This window comes from Hemicordylus capensis, chromosome 1 (assembly GCF_027244095.1).
Source record: "Hemicordylus capensis ecotype Gifberg chromosome 1, rHemCap1.1.pri, whole genome shotgun sequence".
NCBI lineage: Eukaryota > Metazoa > Chordata > Lepidosauria > Squamata > Cordylidae > Hemicordylus > Hemicordylus capensis.
In genome coordinates this window covers 132367815-132387983 of record NC_069657.1, presented here as the reverse complement: position 1 = coordinate 132387983, position 20169 = coordinate 132367815, and the positions used below count along the sequence as shown (strand labels likewise).

The 20169-nt window shown below is 41.1% G+C and overlaps 1 protein-coding gene across 13 annotated transcripts in view; it reads right to left on the bottom strand.

The window, feature by feature from the left end:
- Positions 1-4947: 4947 nt before the first annotated feature.
- CHID1 (chitinase domain containing 1) overlaps positions 4948-20169 on the bottom strand; it is a 192734-nt gene continuing 177512 nt past the window's right edge. For 12 of the 13 annotated variants that reach the window (XM_053246920.1, XM_053246259.1, XM_053246501.1 and 9 more), the window contains 3 exons: positions 9038-9118; positions 5540-5576; positions 4948-5191 (listed from right to left, as the gene is read on the bottom strand). In XM_053246920.1, the coding sequence (XP_053102895.1) occupies positions 5093-5191; positions 5540-5576; positions 9038-9118 (217 nt within the window). In that variant the 3' untranslated portion in view covers positions 4948-5092. Of the gene's footprint in view, positions 5192-5539; positions 5577-9037; positions 9119-20169 lie in introns of those variants that run through there. The other variant, XR_008306396.1, reaches the window with a different exon arrangement.

Here is a 20169-nt window from a genome sequence, read left to right as displayed (position 1 = left end):
AACAGCGGGAGGGGAGAGGGTGAGAGTGGGGCAGGTTCCTCTCCAGGGGGCTGGTGGAGACTTTCCACTAAGAGGCAGCTTGTAAAAGTGCAAAGGAGCCTCTGAAAAGCTGCTTACTTCCAAACTTCCTGTTGAAGAGGTGGGGCAGGGTGACAAGAGCCAAAACTGCGATGAGATGCTTCTGCATTTGAACCCTCTCTTCCCCTTGCCGCAATCTTTCTTTCTCACACAAGCGTCATATAGTCGTTGGCTTAAGATTGCTTACTAAATAAACATTAGCAGGGATCGTCAAATGTGATCCAGAGGAACGCTTTGTTGTTTTAGCACGGTAAGTCAATTAGCGGGGATAGGTGGTGGCAAAAGTCATTTCTGATTTTTGTTTGTTTTCCTGTGTTCGTAATTATAAGACAATTGTCATGTGTAGAGAGGAAGACTCTCTCTGTGGAGACTGAGAGGAAATAGTAGTAGCCAGTTTGTGTGTTCGTTAAACGTTGGCAATGGCATCATTGTGTTTGTAACTTGAGCAATAACATGCTTTCACCACCGGCGTGGTGGTTGCTCCTTCTCCCTATCTTGCTCTTTCTCTCTCTTTCCCAAGCCAAGCCTCAAGTCCTCCGTTTCCCTCCTTACTCCTTCTGTTCTCTTTTATTTTCAATAAAAACTGAAAATTACAGACCATGGATCGGGCAAAATAACTGCACTTTTTCTAAAGTACTGGAAACCTCGTTCCATTAACTTCAGTTACACTAAAACTATCAGCTTCCCGGGATGGAACTGAGATACTATCCTCTCCCCACCCCCACCCCCACCCTCCAAAACCTCTCAGGTTTTACAAAAGCAATTTAGTAGGGCTCTGATTGGTAAATTAAGCAGCTATGGGATCATTCTTGCCATGTTAAGGGGAAACTAAGCTTGTGTTTGCTTATTCGATAAATGTGACATTTTCTTCAAAATAGCAGTCTTTTTAATTCAATCAAAATTGAATTTTTGATCAAGTATGCGACAAAGTCTGCCTTTGGTCCCAGATGTGTTTTTCTTCCTCTTAGTCTGCTGCAAACAGGACTTGTGTTTTTATGGAGGTTTTGAGGTTATAAAAAAAAAGAGTAGCTTCTCTGATTCTTTGGGCATAATTTTATTATCTACAAGTAGAGAAAGGACCAGAAAAAAATATATTAGGTGGCACACAGGAAGGATAAAGTGCATTTTGGGGGATACGAACTTTGTCCCATGTGTTACCAGAAAGAAAAACAACAGTATAGTTCTCATTCATCATGCTCCCATCCTACACATCAGTAGAACTGAGCCCATAGGGAAATGTTCTGTTTATTGATGTGTTATAGATGAATTGATTATAATAAATAAAATACTCTTGAGTATATTAAAAGTGCCTTTTCTTCATAGTTAACACAAGGAACATGGGGGGAGTGAATTGTCTGGAAGGTGCTTGGCCCTCACTCATGCCTACAAGAGACCATAATTTCTGTGGATAAACTGTTTCTTTTCAAACTCCTTTTATTCTATCCTGGGGGTAGGGGAACAGTTTATTTGTGGATTGCCACATATTGGCAGCATATGGCACTGAGAATATCACACATCTTTGTACCTAGTGTTGATTTCTCCTTTTGTTTATTGCAGTAATTTGTACTTTAAACTGGAATTATATGATGATCTGGAAAAGATGCGTGTCAGATGTTTGGACGGGAGGGGGAGAGGGCTCAATTTCAGTGCTTGCCCTAGGCGCCATTTTCCCTAGTTACGCCTCTGCACAGTACTTTTGATGGGTGCATCTTGTGGTCCTTATTGCTGACTCAACCGTTTTTGTAAGGGTGGGGAGTTACCTCTGCAAGCCTTATCTGCGTTCTTCCTGTTGAGTTAATTGGCACATTAGCTTGCTGCTATCCTTTGCAAAAGGAGGTGAGAAGCCTAGGCAGTTCATTCCAAGTGCAGAGGAGCCTTGGCTGGAAGTTAACCTGCTTTAGTTAACTTCTGTGGTCTACTTAAGGTATTCCAACATAGGGAGGGTGTGCATCTGCTCCCCTTTCCAATTTGCTTTTAGTAGCCTAATCTAGGGGTGACTGGCCCACTGTCAACTAAGTGACCTGCCCCTATGTGCCATAAACAGAAAGCTCACAATTTTCTCAAGCTTTTAACTGAAATTAATTTTAAACTATTTAATCTGTTTTTATCTTATGAGTTTATTTTTATTTATCTTGTGAAATTTAGCTGTTTTTTACTTTGTTGTACATTCGTTGTGTTTTAACTCTGTACACTGCTTAGAGATGCATATATCAGGCAGTATACAAATATGATCAATAAACAAATATTTGCAAGTAGCACCTACATACAAACATTTCACAACACTTAAAAATACCACAATGTATTTGGCTACACAGAGAGCCCATTTAGTTTCCTTTCTTCTCATAGTACATACTTTTTCTTTTAAAAAGCCAGCCTTATTTCTCCCTTTCTCCCAAAATAAACATTTCTGGGATATGTCCTTGGGCTGCAATCCTATGCACACAGCAATTACTTGGGAGTAAGCCCCAATGAGTTCATTAAGGCTTTACTTGGAATAAATTATATAAAAATGGCTGCAGTTCTATGCAATATTTACTTCAGAGAATCCTTTATCATATTTGAAAATTAAGCCATATTAATCACTAACCTGTCCAAAGAACTTATGCTGAAGACTTCTTTCAATACTACTAAAACTCAGAGAAAAAGAATAGAAAAAAGGAAAAGGTAACACAAAATAACCAAATGCAAACAAAATGTAGCATGAGGGCTATAGAATGGTGGAGCTACTTGACTGTTTTGGAGTGGATTGGTTTCCCACACTCTGCCTGATAGGTTATCCATGAAGAGAAGGCAATAATCTTAGGATCCTTAAAAATAAATATATATATTTGCCAGCAAAGAGGAGGCAATAATCTCAGGATCCTTAAAAATAAATAAATATTTCTGCATAAAAGACACACACATTTCTAAAATAAGTTTTAAGTTGTCCAATTATTAATTTCAGTTAAAATGCCTTATTTTATTTTTTATTTGGAAGGCATAATCCCTCTCTTTCGCTCTCAAGAGTTAGCAAGAGGCTTTGCTTAAAGTCCAGGGGCAGATTAACCTTTTTGCTGCCTATAGGCAAAAAGGTTTTTGCCACCCTTAGGGCAAAAAAGGAAGTACTGTGGGGCAAGAGGAAAGTCCCCCTCCTTTTCATCATTTTTTAAAAAAGAAGCAGCAGCGGCAATAGCTGCCGGCGGGGGGTGGGTGGGTAGGTGACAGGAAAGTCCCCCTCCTTTATTTCATTTTTTTTTTAAAGGCAGGGCAGTGACGACAGTAGTTGGTGTGAGGAGGGGGAGTGACTTGGTGAGGGGAAAGTTCTCCTCTTTTGTCCCCTAAAAGGCCACCACTGCTGCTGGCAGCAGGATGGGATGGGGCACAGCAACAGCAACGGGCTTAAGGGATGGGGGGGCAAGGAGAGAATAGACTCCCCCCTTTTTACCTTTAAAAGTCTGCCACTCACAGTGGCGAGCTTAGCTCCTGCCTTCTCCTGAGTGAATGCACTCAGGCTGAGGCTTTGCCTCCTGTTCTGCTATAGACTGCAGCAGAGCTATCGACGCTGCTCCTCAAATTTTGCTGCTGTAGGCAGATGCCTCCTTTTCCTCTGTGGTAATCCACTGGTATTAAAGTCCCAGAACAAGACCAAAGCCAGGGGGCTGCTTCCTTGTTTGCCTGTTAGTTGCCCGAGCCATTTTGGAAGGGCGGTATAAAAATCAAATAAATAAATAAAATAGTAAAAGAACTACCCAGAGGAAGTGCCAGTCCACCATAACTCCCACTTTCCCCCTCTTCTCTAGATCTCTGAATGTTGCCAAGATTTGCCAGTGGCATTAAAAAGGGGGGGGGGGATGAAAACAAGAGAGCTCCCAGCAAATGCCGGATAAATCAAATGCCTCCTGAGGGCTTGGCCAGGGTGCTAAGTGAAGAGAAAATGTCTGGCTTCCCTCTGGAGAAAGGGAGGCTGAAGAAAGGTAGCCAGGGCTCCTACCTGTTCTGAACCCCATTTGCTTGCAGACTGGGTTCTCCCATTTTGCACAAAGATCTCCCCAAGGGCTGCTCAGCCTGCCTAGAAGGACCCTGGGAAATCTGATTACTGGGCTGGCTTTATTTACTGGCTATTGGTCAAAATAAGTGCCTGTAAGCTATTCTGATTTCTGATTGGTTGGGGGCAGGGCTAGCCCCTGCCCACACATAGGGAAAAGAAAAGGCATACTCTGGTTGGTGTTGGGGCACTAAATATACAATCTAGGTAGTGACTAGTATGGTGATTACTTTATTTGGGTGCAACAGTTCCCACTGAACACCTGAAGAGGGAGGAAAGGGCTTTACAAAGCAATTTAGAAAAAAGACCAAAGCCAGTGCCATCTATTGGACAGCAGCAAAAATGCAAGAACAACATTCAAACAAGAGAGACAGATAAATAGAAAGACAGAGACGAAGAGATGATATGTTTGGTGAGAGAACGTGGGACTGACAAAAATATGGGGCTAATGAGGAGCAACACCCGCTCTGTCCCAAATGAGGAACCTCCACTGAAAGAGGACACTTCAGTTGCTGCACAGAGAACTCACCTCAAACATTCCCTGGTGATCTAGTGGTTAGGATTCAAGGTGGGGGGGGAGAATACCACTCAAATACTGGAATCATATGCATATGTAATTGATAATAAGCCCCATTAATCCTATATATTCATTCATAGTGGATCAAATTGCACATGTTTCACCTTGGCTTAGTCTCAAATGTAAAAAAGAATCAACAAAATAAAATAAATAAAAAAGTACTTACCTTTTCTCACAGTTGTCAACTCTCCTGTCACCTTGTTGGTATACTAATTATGAGCACTATCCCTACTTTATAATTACCAATCTTCACGCACTACAAGGAACATAACTCAGAAGTGTTTCTTTATTGAAACAATTTGAAACTGATTCCATATAAGTTACAAAAAGGAAGGAAAAAGCCCTGCCTGTACCCCACAATGCTCCAGAGGATTATGACAGAAATGTCAATGAAGAAAATAACATGTTTGATTTTAAAGCAGATCATAAAAATAATCCAGGCCTTGTCCCAGTTCCCAGATGGCTATTCCTGTTCCCAGTTCCTTTGCAAGTTCTAACCGCAGTTGAATGGACTGCAAGATACAGAAGAAACATGACAGACAATTAAGCTTGCTAAATAATTGCATTAGGGACACACAAGCACACAACCAGAAACAAATCAAATTATCAAAAATATATTTCATTTTATTTCAGAAAAAGCCATTAAACTAAAAGTATATGTTTCTAGCAGAGTACTAGGTGTGTACTATATATGTGTATATGTGTGTGAGAGCATGAGCGCATACCCACATACTCCTCCCCACCTTGATGTAACTATATATAAACAATCTCATATATTCTGGGTGCAATCCAGCTGCATTAAAATCAGACTGAACCCTTGCCCATATCACTCTTGGTTTTCAAAGCAGATGAATGCATACCTTTAAAGTTGGGTAGAAGACTGCATGCTTGCCAACTCTGCAAAGCACAAAATGAGAACAGCAATGAAAAACAAAAATACTGTGAAAGGGAAATCTTACATACATTTCCCCCCGCATTGTTTTATTTTCATAGAACAGAATGGGATGAGACAAAGAATCAGGGATAGTTTGTCCAGTAAAATAACTACATGTACACTAAACACTGCTTATAAAAATCAGCATTCAATTTATCTAAATCTTCCTAAAATGAAAAAGATGAAATTATGCACATGGTATATTCTAAACAGAGTCTGTAGAAGGAAGTTCCTTTCCATGTCCCCTCCTTCCCAATACAGCCCCCTTAAAAGCATCTCCTGGTGAAGAGGGTGGGGCTGCTGTGGCAAAAAGGAGCAGGAAACCTCCTTTCTTTCACAGATGCTACTTAGGGTATAACCAGCTTCATTTTATTTTAACTGCTTTGACTGTGGTGGTTTATCCATCATAGAAGGAAAGGAGAGAGCTATAATTTAGAAAGAGTGTGCATGGGGTGTGGAATATCTAGTTTCACTCTCTTCTAGGGATGCCAACAGTCCTGGATTACCTGGGATGTCTCGTATTTCTGGAGGGAAATGGTCATCCCATCTGGGACACCATTTCCCCCATATTTTGGCTCTGCCGTGTAGACTGGAGATTGGGCCCCAGGAGAAGGAGCGGTGTGGATGAGTGGGCTGGTGGGCAAGGAGGTGAGCAAGGAGGTACTAGGGGAGCCAGGAATGGCAAGCGGGGACGCGCAGCAAGAGCGAGGCGGCTACCTTTCCCCCTAACTTCAATACAGAAGGTGGAGAACGTGCAAGCAGAAGAAAGGGTGGACAACCACAGTGCAAGATGGAGAGGCATGGTTACCTGGTAGGTGGTGACTATGGGAGGGTTGCGTTTGACGGGTATGCCCTGCCACACCTTCTTATTTCTGCCTCTGAATGCATCTCTCTTCTTGGGAGCACTTCTCTTCAGGTTCTACCTTGGGAGGTCCCCCTGCTGCCATTTTCCTCCAGCAGCTGCCACAGCCAGTGCCCAGCTAGCACAATTCTCACTCTCCATCCCCTCTCCGGGCCAGCCTAAAACCCGCCTTGCTCCATGAGGGTTGCTCCATGTTCTGTGTAGAGGAGCAATAGTCTTCTATCGCAGAACTTCTCCATACAGCATTCCCACAGGGGGCCACACCCTGCCCTTCGACATTAGTGGTGCTCTTACCCCTGGACTTTGGGGCTGATGTCCAGGGCCTCCGCACCCCCTCAAATCCTTAGTTTGTCCTGGGTGGTGTGGTCGCTACTGGCCTGCACTGTGCCAGGGGGGATGAGTGTGATTATGACCTGTGGCGGGTACTTTACATGGAGAGGGGGGAGTGGGGAAATAAATATATGTGATGGGAATATGTTAAGTTGCGTGTTGAAACATTTCTGCTAATGCTTATTTGCATTTACATATTTGTTTTATATTCTTACATTTTTGTGAGTTCAGTTGCTGTTTGTGCCCTCAAGAACCCATGTGTTAAAAATACTGTCATGTTGTGTGTGTGTGTGTGTGTGTGTGCGCGCGTGTGCGCGCGCTTAACTTGCAGTGGGGGGGGCGCCTCCAAAATTACCTAAGTGCACCTCTTCCCGACATGTCCCGTATTTGGCCAACATAAACACACAGTGTTGGTTATCACCTATAAAGCCCTTAATGGCTTGGGCCCAGAGTTTTTAAGAGGGTGCCTTCTTTGTCATGAACCCTGTCACCTGTTACGATCTTCTGGAGAGGTTGGGTTACAGTTGCCACCAGCTCATCTGGTGGCCACGCAGGACCTGGCTTTGTCTGTGGCTGCCCCGGAGCTTTGGAATATGCTCCCCACTGAAATAAGAGCATCTTTTTCTCTGTTTGTTTTCAGGAAAACCCTCAAGACTCACCTGTTCTCACAAGCTTTTAATTAGAATTAATTTTAATAACTGTTTTATGCTATTGTTTTATTGTGTTTTGTGGATTTTAATCTGTGACTTTTACATTGTTTTTAAATTTTGTACACCGCCATCTAGAGATGAATATATCAGGCAGTATAAAAATATGATAAATAAATAAAGTTGGCAACCCTACTGAGGGTAAAGCGAGACATGACAACAGGATATCCTTGAGTAGATCACTTGCATTTTTTTTTAAGGATAACAGCTATTGGGAGTTCAGTATAAAATCAGTTCTGTGCCTTGGTTTGTAGGAGAATCCTTTTCCCCTGAAACATTTCCCCAATAAAAGTTAGCTCCCCAAGGACATGTATTTGCCCCAGTAATTGCATTTAACCTCCCCTCGCTCTCTCGCTCTCTCGCACGCACACACACACACTCACACACACTCTCTCTCCCACACATCTAATTATGGTCTGAAAGGCCAACTGAAATGACATATAGAAAAATGTTAACCCTGCTACTTGGCTTAACTTCAGTTTCTCTTGGCATCCTTGCCTGTGATGGCACATTTAAAAGTGACACTGAAAGCCAATTTTGTTCGAGGGGCAGGGACTTACTGAAGTATAATTTCCAGGAAAAGTTAAAGTGTGATAGCTTTTGATGTGTAGAATTATACAAATAATTGTAAATAAAGATTTTTACTAAAATAAACTATGTTTTCATATGTAAGGCCTTATAGCATGCTCGTTATAGTTAAGGGACCAGCACTTATTTAATGCAGATGCAGCAGCAGTCTGCTATTAATTTAATTGCACTGGTAACTGATTTAGGATGAACACACAATCGTTTTCTCACAGTTTATTTGTTAGCAGTAACCACTTGCAGAGTGGTAGCCATGTTTGCCTCAAAAGACTATGAATAATTAGGTACCTTAAAAACTAACGTAGCGTAAGTTTCATGCACTACGGTCCATTTCATGAGAAGTATTTGATGTAGGGAACAGTTGTCTATATTAGGGATGTGTGAACCAACTCAACCTTGAGCCAGTTCGACTTCAAATTGGCCCGGCTTGAGGGCTCAACATCAAACTGGTGTCGAGCCTAAATCCTCCCCATCCGCCCAGCTTGGTGGCTTTAACTAAAAAAAATTTTTTTTTAAAGAACTCACTGCCTCCATGGGTGTGGGAGATGTGTGTCTCCAACAGTCCCCCTTCCCACTTCAAATACTGGCTCAAATACAAGCCGAGCTGGGGGGGGTGGTGGTGTTTGAGGGTGTGTAAAACTGAACATGCCCATTTTCTGCTTAAGTCCGGTTCAGATTCAAACTGGACAAACCAGTTTTGTTCACATCCCTAGACTACATGAGCTTCTGCTACAGTAAATTGGTGAGTCTTTAAGGTTGCTGCAAGACTCATTCATTTAGTTTTAAAAAAATATCTAACAGCTTTTATTTCTCTTTCTGAGAAAGGAAAAAACTTCATAAAGCTAAAATCCTGTATGCCCAGTGATTTTAGATAGTTAAGTAGTAGTCCTGCTTTTGCTGGATCTAGTCATAAAGTAAACAATTAATGGTTGCAACTCACTTTTTGTATTCAAAATAATGTTCAGCTATTTCTTCATCCCAAACCAGTTTGGGCTTGTGATCCTTCAAGACTTCTATATAGCTGCAAAATAAGAACACAAGAACATAAGAAGAGTCCTGCTGAATCAGGCCAAAGGCCCGTGCATTCTGTTTCACATAGTGGCCCATCAGATGCCCCTGAGAAACCCACACATCCTCTTGTTTCGGTAGAGTTTTGCAAAATAAATTGAAGTAAGGCTTTTAAAAATACTTTCCCACTTTCCCCCAAGCCAACCAAATTTTATACATTGCAACAAAATTCCCTTATTTATTTTGTTTCCAAAGACTAAAACTTCCTATCTAATTTGAGTCTATGTCCATCAGCCTTCATTTTCTAGTTTAGCAATAGATATTGGTCAGGATCCAGACTAAGTTAGTCATGACTAAATACCACTGAAATTAATGGGACTTAAGTATATAATGATTAATTTGTCTCATTTATTGCAATGGTATTTAGTCAAGACCAACTTAGTCTGGTTCTTACTCAATATATTTATCTCTATAGCCTTTGCAAAATCTCAGGTATCTAATGTAATGACATTGCACACAAATCAGAATGTCTTTCCCATAATAGTTCTTGCGCTACCGTAAGATTTTGATACATTTCACGTGTTGCACAACCTTGTGTGTGTCCCAAAGAAAGTCTCCCACTTCACAAAGCTCTGCAAACGACTCAAGTGCACACAACCTTTCTTGTTGCACTACCACAATACCTCGTCTAGATGTCAGTCTAACTGTTAGAGTAACTGTGACAGAGGACCTTCAATTTTTGTTACATTTTTAGCCACCTAACCCAAATGGCTGCTTTATTTAAACATTTAAACTCAAACTTTTATTTAAATTTTATTTATCAATAGCCTTTTCAATATGAATGCCCTTGGAAAGTCTGAATTTTCTTTTAGTGTTTTAAGTAGGAAATACTGGACTTTAATATATGAATTCAAATCCAAGACCCAACATGACTGTATTACATAGTGGTTTCTGTAAAACCTAGAAGCTACCACAAAACACAGACCAGCAGTTTATAATAGCTTGTATGATTTAGAGGCAGTTTTATCTCCTTTTTTATTTTCTCCGTTTCGTTAATAAGCCATTTTTCTAGTCAACATCATTTACACTATAAGAGAAATGCACCTGCTAATCATTACATTCAGAGTAATCAACTTTAAATATATATTTTTACTAGAAAACATCAATTTTAGAAGCTAGAAAGTGTAACTGATTTCCAACAAATAACAATTGGCTATGCTCATTCTAAAATTTCAAATTATGTATGTAGAAATAGGAAACTGCAGTATTTTCTGAATCAAAGAAACATAATTTCAAAAAACGTAGTTCTGAAGATAAACTAGCCATTATAAATGGTACAGATGGACCTCGTTATCCATGGATTCGCGTATCCACGGTCAGGAAAAAGACACTCGAACTTTGCAGACGCGGTGAGGGCATGTCAACCTTGCATATCTGCAGGTTGGAGGTGGCCGGATATTTATTTATTTTATTCATTCAGTTTTTATTCCGTCTGTCCAAAATGGCTCAGGGCAGTTTACAATTAAAACAAAAACTATAAAACAGCATAAAACAATTAAACAATCAGAACAATTTAAAAACTCTTAATGTTTAATGTTGTAGGTTACAACATTAAAACCATTTGCAACATTTTTAAAACCCTGAAAGGCCAGGGCAAACAGATAGGTTTTGAGGGCTCTCCTGAAGGCCAATAAATAATTCAAATTACGGACTTGTGCAGGAAGTGCATTCCACAGTTCAGGAGTGGATATAGAGAATGTCCACCTCTGAGGGACGACCAGACGCACCGGTGGTAACTGGAGATGGACCTCTTCAGATGACCTTAACATGTGGTGGGGATAATGCAGAAGAAGGTGCTCTGAGGTAACCTGGACCTAAGCTGTTCAGGGCTTTAAAGGTAATTACCAGCACTTTGTATTTTGCCCAGAAACATATCGGCAGCCAGTGCATAATATGGTCTCTCTGGGTTGCCCCAGAGACCAATCTGTTTGCCACATTTTGAACTAACTGAAGTTTCCAAACTACGTACAAATGCAGCCTCATGTGGAGAGCATTGCAGCAGTCAAGCCTGGAGGTTACCAGCTGGTGCGCCACTGTTTTAAAGCTATCCTCTTCAAGGAATGGACTTAGCTGTCAAATCAGCCGAAGCTGATAGAAAGCGTTCCTGACCATAGCCTCCACCTGAAATACCAGGGTGAGGCCTGAGTCTAGCAGTACTCCCAAGCTCCATACCTGCTCCTTCTGGGGGAAGGACTGCGGAGGTCATTTCCGGCCAGGGTGGATTTGATTTAAATCAAACTGATTTAAATCACGATCTAAATCACGATTTAAATCACTAGCAGGGTGGATAAAAATCAAAAAAATCTGATTTAAATCAAAAAAATCAGATTTAAATCAAAAAATCAGATTTTTTTGATTTAAATCGGATTTTTTTGATTTTTATCCACCCTGCTAGTGATTTATATCGTGATTTAGATCGTGATTTAAATCAGTTTGATTTAAATCAAATCCACCCTGTTTCCGGCTGCCATTTTTTTCTCCAATGGAGCCACAAAATGGTTCCCATCTTTTTTAAAAAAAGAAACAAACAAACAAACAGAACCCACCCCCCGCTGATTTTGGCCAAATTTTGGGCAATTTAGGGGCACAGCACAGCTCAGGAGGAGCAGCAGAGCACAGTAAGAAGCTCCTCCCCCCCAAATCAGCCAATTTTCAGCCAACCGGGAACCTAACCCCTGTGATCCCATAGCCCCCCATGACTTGATATTCATGTTTTCCATATCCCCTGCAAATATTGAGGTTCTCCTGTACTTACAAACTGTGCTTACAATTCATTTGTCCAACTACACTGTCAGCTGCTATACCAAGGCTAATGCCAAGGCATGGCCCAAGATATTGGGGCACCTGAAACCCAGCACCAAAAGCCATCTAAATCTGGCCCTGCTTTCCCCACTGGGGCCACCCGTGTCCTCTTGCAGCATGGGTTGAGGAACAGAGCCTGATTGCCAGCAGCCTCCTCTCCTTGCCCTGGACACCCTCTCAATGCCTTGCAAGGCCAGATTGTTCTCAATCTGCTCCTTGAAAATATTTGCAAGGGAAGGCAGTTCAGGGCCTGAAGCTGCCTGGCAGACACCCATCCTGGCTACACTATCCTGGCAATTTGCAATGGTTGGATCAAGCCTTTTTAAGGTGAACAGGGTCAGGTCAGGAAGCTGCTGGCAATCTCTCTCTTCTCTTTGCACAGACATGCAAGGGCCAAATCCAACCTTTGCAAGCCTTTGCAAGAGTGTGGGGAAAGGTGGGAGATTGTTGCCAGCAGCCCCTCATCCTCTCTCATGTTCCATGCAAGTTTTTGGAGCATAAAGCTCCTCTCTTCCTGCTGTTTCCTTAGCTGGCACCAGCAACAGCAAAAACAGAAGCTGCATCTACCTTTACCCTCCTCTCTCTTCCTGCCACATCCCCAAAATTAAATACATCTCTCTATACACACACACACACACACACACACACACACACACACACACACACTATAGATAGATATAGCTTATAATTAGATTTATATTTTTAAATAATTTTAATACTAGGTTTTAAATATTTTTAATCTTTTAAATGATGTTAATTGTTAAGTGATTTAATGTTTTAAATTATTTAAACTGTAAACCGCCCATAGACAGAGGCGGTGCAGAAATATTTTAGAGAGAGAAAGAGAGAGAGAATATTGCACAGGAAACTGCCTTATACAGAGTCAGATCATTTAGTCCAATATTGCCTGCACTAACTGGCAGCAGCTCTCCAGGGTTTCAGACAGTTATTTCCCAGCCCTAGCTGGAGATACTGGGGACTGAACCTGGGACCTTCTGCATGCAAAGCAGACGGTCTTCCACTACGCTACAGTCCTTCCCCACTTAAGAATTAATTAAGACAAAGAGCCTATCTGTGGCCAGGAGAAAGTGAAATCCCAAAAGTGTGCATGTGCATGGATACACACGGCATAATAGCTGTAGTTGCATTATTCTTGCATGCCTCATATTGCTAGCACTTTGATCTTCATGGTTGAACACTGACAATATGGGATTTATTTGTTGTTGAATGTTGTCTTGTCCCCAGTTTTTGTTACACACAGATGCTTTTTGAAAATTTCTATTGAATCAAACAGAAAACAGAAAACTAGCAATGCTTGAGTGCTTATTTAAATCTATAGCGTCAAACCTGCGGACCCAAAGAAAAATACTAATCAAGCCAGACTCGTAAAGCACTGCACAGTCGAATACATTTAACCATGAAAGAAAGGGTCTATAAGAAAAAAACTTCTATGATTTATTGCAGAGCTGTTTGTACAAGAAACACTTTGGCTGAGATGTGAAAACTGTTATGACTCTGGAAGTCTAGGAAAGGAGTGATCAATCTATCATCTTGCAAGAAGGAACTAATCTTTTGAACATGGATTTGATTTTCAGCTAAACGTTCAAAGAAAAAGCTTTTCATATAATTTTTAAACCAAGATTACAAATAGCAGAATGTGCAAGTATATGTTTTAAGCTTTGCACTTAAAACTTGTTCTTTCTACCAGCTTCCAAATTAGTAGCTCCTTCCTCCCATCTACTTTAAGAGGCCTTCTGGAGGGAAGTCTGTGCAGGTGATATCACACAGTGCAAACACTGTGACGTTAGACTTCCAGTTTAAATCTCCTAGCTTCCTTCAAATATCCTGGGGATTATCGTTTGGTGAGAGTGTAGAGAATTCTCAGTGTGCATGTGCACCTACTTCTCAAACAGGTGTAGTTTACACCAGAAAGTTACTTCAGCAGAAAAATACTTCACTTCAGAAGTGTCTACACTGCTCTCAGCAAGGAGCAAACTATTCACTTTAACTGCATTTGTATCAACCAATCTGAAGCATTCTGCTGTTGAATTATTGTAAATGATTGTTGATTGCTACAAATACACCCTCTGTTAGAGGCTCTCCTCAAAAGATTTACAGTTCACAAGGTTGAGGGCACAACTATAAAACCAGTTCAGCTCTATATGGTAAATATGTCCCAAAGACCCCTCTTTAAGTCACTGAGAAAAGTCTTTGCTGTCAATAAAATGCAGGTATGACAGAGAAATCACTGTGCTATTCACAAGACTTAACACACAATTAAAACAAAACAAAACAGAATAGTAGGGAGAAAATGAGCCAAATAATGAAGAATAGAACGATCAACTTGTTATGCTAAATCACATTTGTTTTTAAAGTGATATATTTTAGCTAGGGGAAAAAATTAAAGGATGTCTTCTCGGTCAATTTAAGATACTGTTCATTATGATATACAAGTTTGCAGTAGAAATATGAAATATGAGAATGTACCAACTATAACAGTAACTAGAGATGAGAGATCTAAGCTATAGAGAGAAATAAAGTTCCCTTTTTTCATTTTTCTAAATGAAAATGTTGTTCCAGTGGCACAACTTCCTGAGGGGAGGCACAATACAAATGCAGAGAAGGGTAGATAGCACTATATGTAAATACAAGCGGACACTCAAATTATCCCTAAAGGAGAGTGTTGATACATATGCCTGGAATCACTATATGGGAAATATTTAAAAGCAGTGACTGCTGATAAAACCACACCAACACCATCATAGTGTGACTGTTTGCGGGAGGGGGGGAGAGATATTTGGTTATATTCATTCTTCTCATCCATCCACACAAATGGCTGTCTGGGATTCAGGCTTCTGCCATTTTGCTATACTGATTGATACACAGAAATCAAGGCAGCCCCCCTTGCAGCTTAAAGGACTCTATAGCAGAAGAAAACCCTGAGGGAGCCCATCCTTCAAGGCTAATTCCCTCCTTTTCCAGCATCTAGATCTATAAGGATCAACTCCTGTCCTGTGTTCTTTTTCACTTTTGTTACTCAGAGTATCTTCATGCTAGTTACTCACTTCACTCATGGAGAGTGACAGGATTATTTCATTTAAAAAAAAAAATCACACAACTACTCCGAGAAAAAAGAAGAAGCAGAGACTTCAAAACATTCACCATAATACAGAAGAGTTAAGCACTTTCCCCACTGATTTCAATAGGAGAGTGAAGGATATGTGCTCAACTCCCTCCAACTGAAATCACCCTCCAGCTGAAATCTGCCTCAGCAGAAATCAATCAAAAGTCTAACTTTAAAAAAAATAAATCTGTGCATCAATATCAAGTCAGCATGGTGGATACAACATAACTGCTTTTGATTGTATGGTTCTGTGGAAAGATGCTGAATATCTGTGACTGGATCTTCCAACTCTGTTTTTTAATTTTTCAGAAAAACAGTCACAGGAGAGGTTAGATTGGGGCTGAGGCTAGGGAAGGACTATCTCTTTCCCACCACACTGTTTTCCCATTCTAAATTGCTCCACTTGGGAAAATATACACTGAAAAAGCAAGAAATGAACTGCCTTTATTTTAGAAATGTTTATGCAAACGAACAAACCAATGTCAAACCACTGATTACTATCATCAATTAACAAGAGTAGTCATATTAGCAAGAAATGGGGGGGGGGGAGAGAAGAGATCTGGTTCCTTACATAGTTTATTACAGCATGAATAAGCCACAACCTACTACATCTTTTTTTTTAAAAAAACCTGCCATTTGTCAAGCACCATCCATCTATATGGCATTTTACATGAGGTGCAAGAAGTAGATAGAGAAGATGATGGTAGATACATGGCTTTACATATAGCGGAGATAGACCAAGCTAACAGGTGAGAATTCATGAGAATAGAAATGTACATCCAAATTGGCAGCATAGGAATGCAATATGAAATCAGAATATCTGCTGGAGGAATCCATATGAACTCAACGCATAACCTATGATACCTAGGTATAGTTCATTAGCAGAACAGAACACTAAAAGAGTTGACTCTGGTATTTTATTTTATTTTTAAGTTGCCCAGTCCAAGATAGTGATGACAGGCCTCAGTTTGCCCTCTCTCTGCTGCCAAATAGCATTCAGTAAACAGAGAAGGGAGATAAGTGGCAAGAGTAGGTGAGTTATGCCATTTCCTTGGGAGAAAATCCAGAGTTTAGCTCCTGTAATCCTGGCTTCCCCAGAAATTACTCAAATAAAATACAAACAACTCGCAAAACAGAACTTCTAAGAAGAGTTCTGCAAACTACGTAGTAAGGATCTAGGACAGGGGTAGACAAACATGGCCCTCCAGATGTTGCTGAACTACAACTACCATCTTCCCTAGTCACAAAATTGTGTCTGGTTATGGTGGGAGTTGAAGTTCAATAGTAGCTGGAGGGCCAAGTTTGCCAATCCCTGCTCTAGGAGGACATGGAAAACTCCATTATTCTGGGCGCTTTCCAGACCAACCCTTATCACAGTGTCATTACGGATCTGCAGTGTGTGCTTCTGTACTTCCCGTGTTGTGACACCACAGTCCCTGTGCTGATGGCAAGGTGTTGTTCACATTTCAGATGCTGCGTTATAGTCCTATAAAGTCTTATGCACAGCGCAAATAAGTAGCTGCATTTCCCCATTGTGGAGTTTTCACAAGACTGTTCCCCCTGCTGGTGGCTTTGTGCAACAGCCTTTATTTACAGTTTCAATGCGCTCTGCCCACACTGAAGCATTTTACAACTGTTTAGCAGGTTATCTGGAAAGCACCCTGGTCTAGTTCCAGAATAGCTCTACATAACTGGAAACACACCATAACAGCTTGGGAAACATTAACTTCTACAAACAGCATATTTAATCTCTCTAGATTTGTATGAGTTAAAAAGTAAATTTCTACTCCAGCACATTTTGATAGAATTAAGTCACAAACATGGTTAGATTCACAAGAAAGTGTTACTGCTTGTGTATTTTGTTCCTACCTATTTTCACCACATCCCATCCCAAAAAGAAGAGAGGCAAGGCAAAGAATGAAGCAGTTTCTCCTTCCATCCTCCCTTTACACTCATCACTTTTCTTTCCTCACCTGATCCAACTAAGAAGATGGGCACACTGTTTTTGGCATATCACTTACTGGACCAGGAACTCCCATCCAAAGTCAGCATGGTTGTTGCCAAATTTTACTGTACTGCTCCCAAAAGGATCAACACTGGATATGCATAGATTTGCCTAGGGATGCACTTCTGAGGACCCATTAATTTGAAAGCATGGGGCAGACCAAAATTTATTCTCACAGTTTCAAGGGAAGAGCTGGTAGTTGAATCCTCAGTCCCCATCAAAATATGGGGTCGGGGGCAAGGCCTATTTTTTAATGTTAAAAAGAATCATCTTGTAAACCATATGGGACCCATCTGTCTGTAGGGATCTACTTCAATACTATCCCTTCCCCCTTTCTAACAGTCATAGGACCCACATGCAGGTTACTTGCTTAATAAAAGGAGTTAAAGGTCTTTGTTCTGAATGTTATTATTATTTTTCTTCTGCCTCTGATGAAAGTTTAAGACAAACACTGGTAGAAGAATAGCTCCCTCTTGTGTATAAGTGCTGCAAACAGTAGGGTAATTAAGAAAAACAACTGCTAAATCATAATTTAATTGTAAACCGCCCAGAGACACAAGTTCTGGGCAGCACAGAAATATTTTAAATAAATAAATTATTTGAGTATACATAGAAAGATTCTGAAGGACCTACCTCTTTTAAAGTCTATTGCTATCAGACGGAGCCCGGTCCGACCCTTAGAGACTGTGAAAACACTCTTATGAACATTACAACCTCCAATGATAATTTAAGAATGACACAACACTGAGATTTAAATACTGGTGGGCTTGCCTCCAAGAAAATATTTTTACTAGAAGCTAGCACAGTATTGATCATAATCAGTTTGTGATATGGATGAGAGGTATCAGCCTTGATTACCAACCTGCTAAGAAAGTAGGTTGCATATAGAAGTGTTTCAGACCAAATCTATGTATGTGCAATGACGTTCTTTATTTATAAATAAATGCATGCTCTGTTTCTAGTTAGGTTTTCAAAAAATCTCATAGCAGGTCATGTTCATCTATTTAACTTCACTGTTCCCTTAGGCAAGCACTGCTGTCAGTTTGGAAGCTTTCTCATGGTCCACCCCATACACTTTTAAAACATTTATTAATCATATATTATTAATCACACAACTTAATCCTATATCCTGATATAGCTGATCTGGCAGTAATTTCATTATTTATCTACAGGATGAATTATTAAAGTCCGAATGCTTTGAATCGTAGAGACAATGGAGCAAGGGGGATGAGTGTCCCCAGGCCAGGGGCCACCAAGGCACCTCTCCTAACACATACAGAGCCTAGCGGGGTGCAGAGGGTGAGGGAGCTGCTGGGTTCTCCCTCCTAGCACTGGCCATGAGGATACAGGGAGGTGGACTGTGGCTAGCGCAGACTTGCATGCCCAGCCTCCATGCCCAGAGGCAGGAAGCAGGCAACAGCAAGCAGGAGGAAAGCGGTGGGTAGGAAAATGGGGCAGCAGCGGTCTGTCCCTGGGTTGCTGCCCAGCTTGCTACACTCCTGCTTTGACTCAAATATTCAAGTGCATTTAATATCAGTACCATGGAAACTATGTCATGTGGCAAGAAGATTAAGTAATTTGGTCTCCCCTCATCCCCCCCAAAACACCATCAAAACTGCAGCAAGAGACTGAACAAGATCTGAATCACTGGTCCATGCTTCTGATAGGCCAGATAAGATCACAGTAATGAAAATAAACTTGCTTCCAAAGCTATTGTTTCTCTTTAATATCCCACTAAATAGATGCATATGTGGTGAAACAAAGGTTTCTAGTCAACCCTGGTCTTCTGGTAGCTGGTTTTGTGGTAGCAAGCATGAGCTCTCGTGGTGAGAGCTCTTGTGGTAGGTAGCAAGCATGATGTCCCCCAGCTACGCAGGGTCCACCCTAGTTGCATTTGAATGGGAGACCACATGTGAGCACTGTAAGATATTCCTCTCAGGGGATGGAGCTGCTCTGGGAAGAGCAGAAGGTTTCAAGTTCCCTCTCTGGCTTCTCCAAGATAGGGCTGAGAGAGATTCTTGCCTGCAACCTTGGAGAAGCCACTGCCAGTCTGTGAAGACAATACTCAGCTAGATAGACCAATGGTCTGACTCAGTATATGGCAGCTTCCTGTGTTTCTAACCCAAATACCAGAAATATCATTTGAGGCCTGCTTGCTCTCCATGTACATAGTAAATTCTTCCTGTTTGTCACACACATAACTAAATGGTTTCTAATAGCTGTCATTCTGGATGAAGCTAATGTAAATTAGGGACGGCTAGTAGTCTCCTTATGACAATAGTTAAGAGCAATGGCCGAGGGCTGAGTCACTGAATTCCGCCATTAGAGCAATACCCCCCTCCCCGTTACTAGCTGAGCTTCTTCTGCCTGGCTTCCAGAAGCCTCCCTATTTAAAGCTTCATCTCCAGGCTTGGAGATTGCACTTATGCTATGCTCAGGAGCTGCACTGCAAGGTGAGCTCCCAGTTTATGTTATACATGGGGACAGGTTGCTTAGTTGGCAGTGGACTGGTCGCCCCTAGATTTGGGCTGTAAGTAACACAAATTCCAAAGGGGTTTTTCTTCACACCTCCTCTCCCTATGTGGGAGCCCGGCTAAGCAGACTCCAGAACGAGCTATTGAGAGTTAGCTGGTATCTGGGGTCATTTTGGACTTAGGATGAACTCTAAAACTCCTCTCATCCTCTCACAAGAGAGATAACACCTGTTGCTAACAAAGCAATGAGGCTAGGAAGGGAAAGCAGATAAGACAAGTGCAGCAGCAGTCTCCATCACAAAAGGGGTAAGTCAGTGACGTAACTTTGAAAGTGTCCCTATCAAACAGAATTATTGGGTGTCAGTCACAACATATTCTTTGATGTACCTGTATTCTCTAGTTTTCATTACAACCAGCCTTTCATACAATATTATTAATTATTATTATTATTTATTATTATTATTTCTATAACGCCCTTCCAAAAATGGCTCAGGGCGGTTTAAAAGAGAAATAACAAATAAATAAGATGGCTACAATAGGCTATTCACACCCCATCCTACCCAGGAAGGACAATCAGACACAATGCATTCCATGCCAGC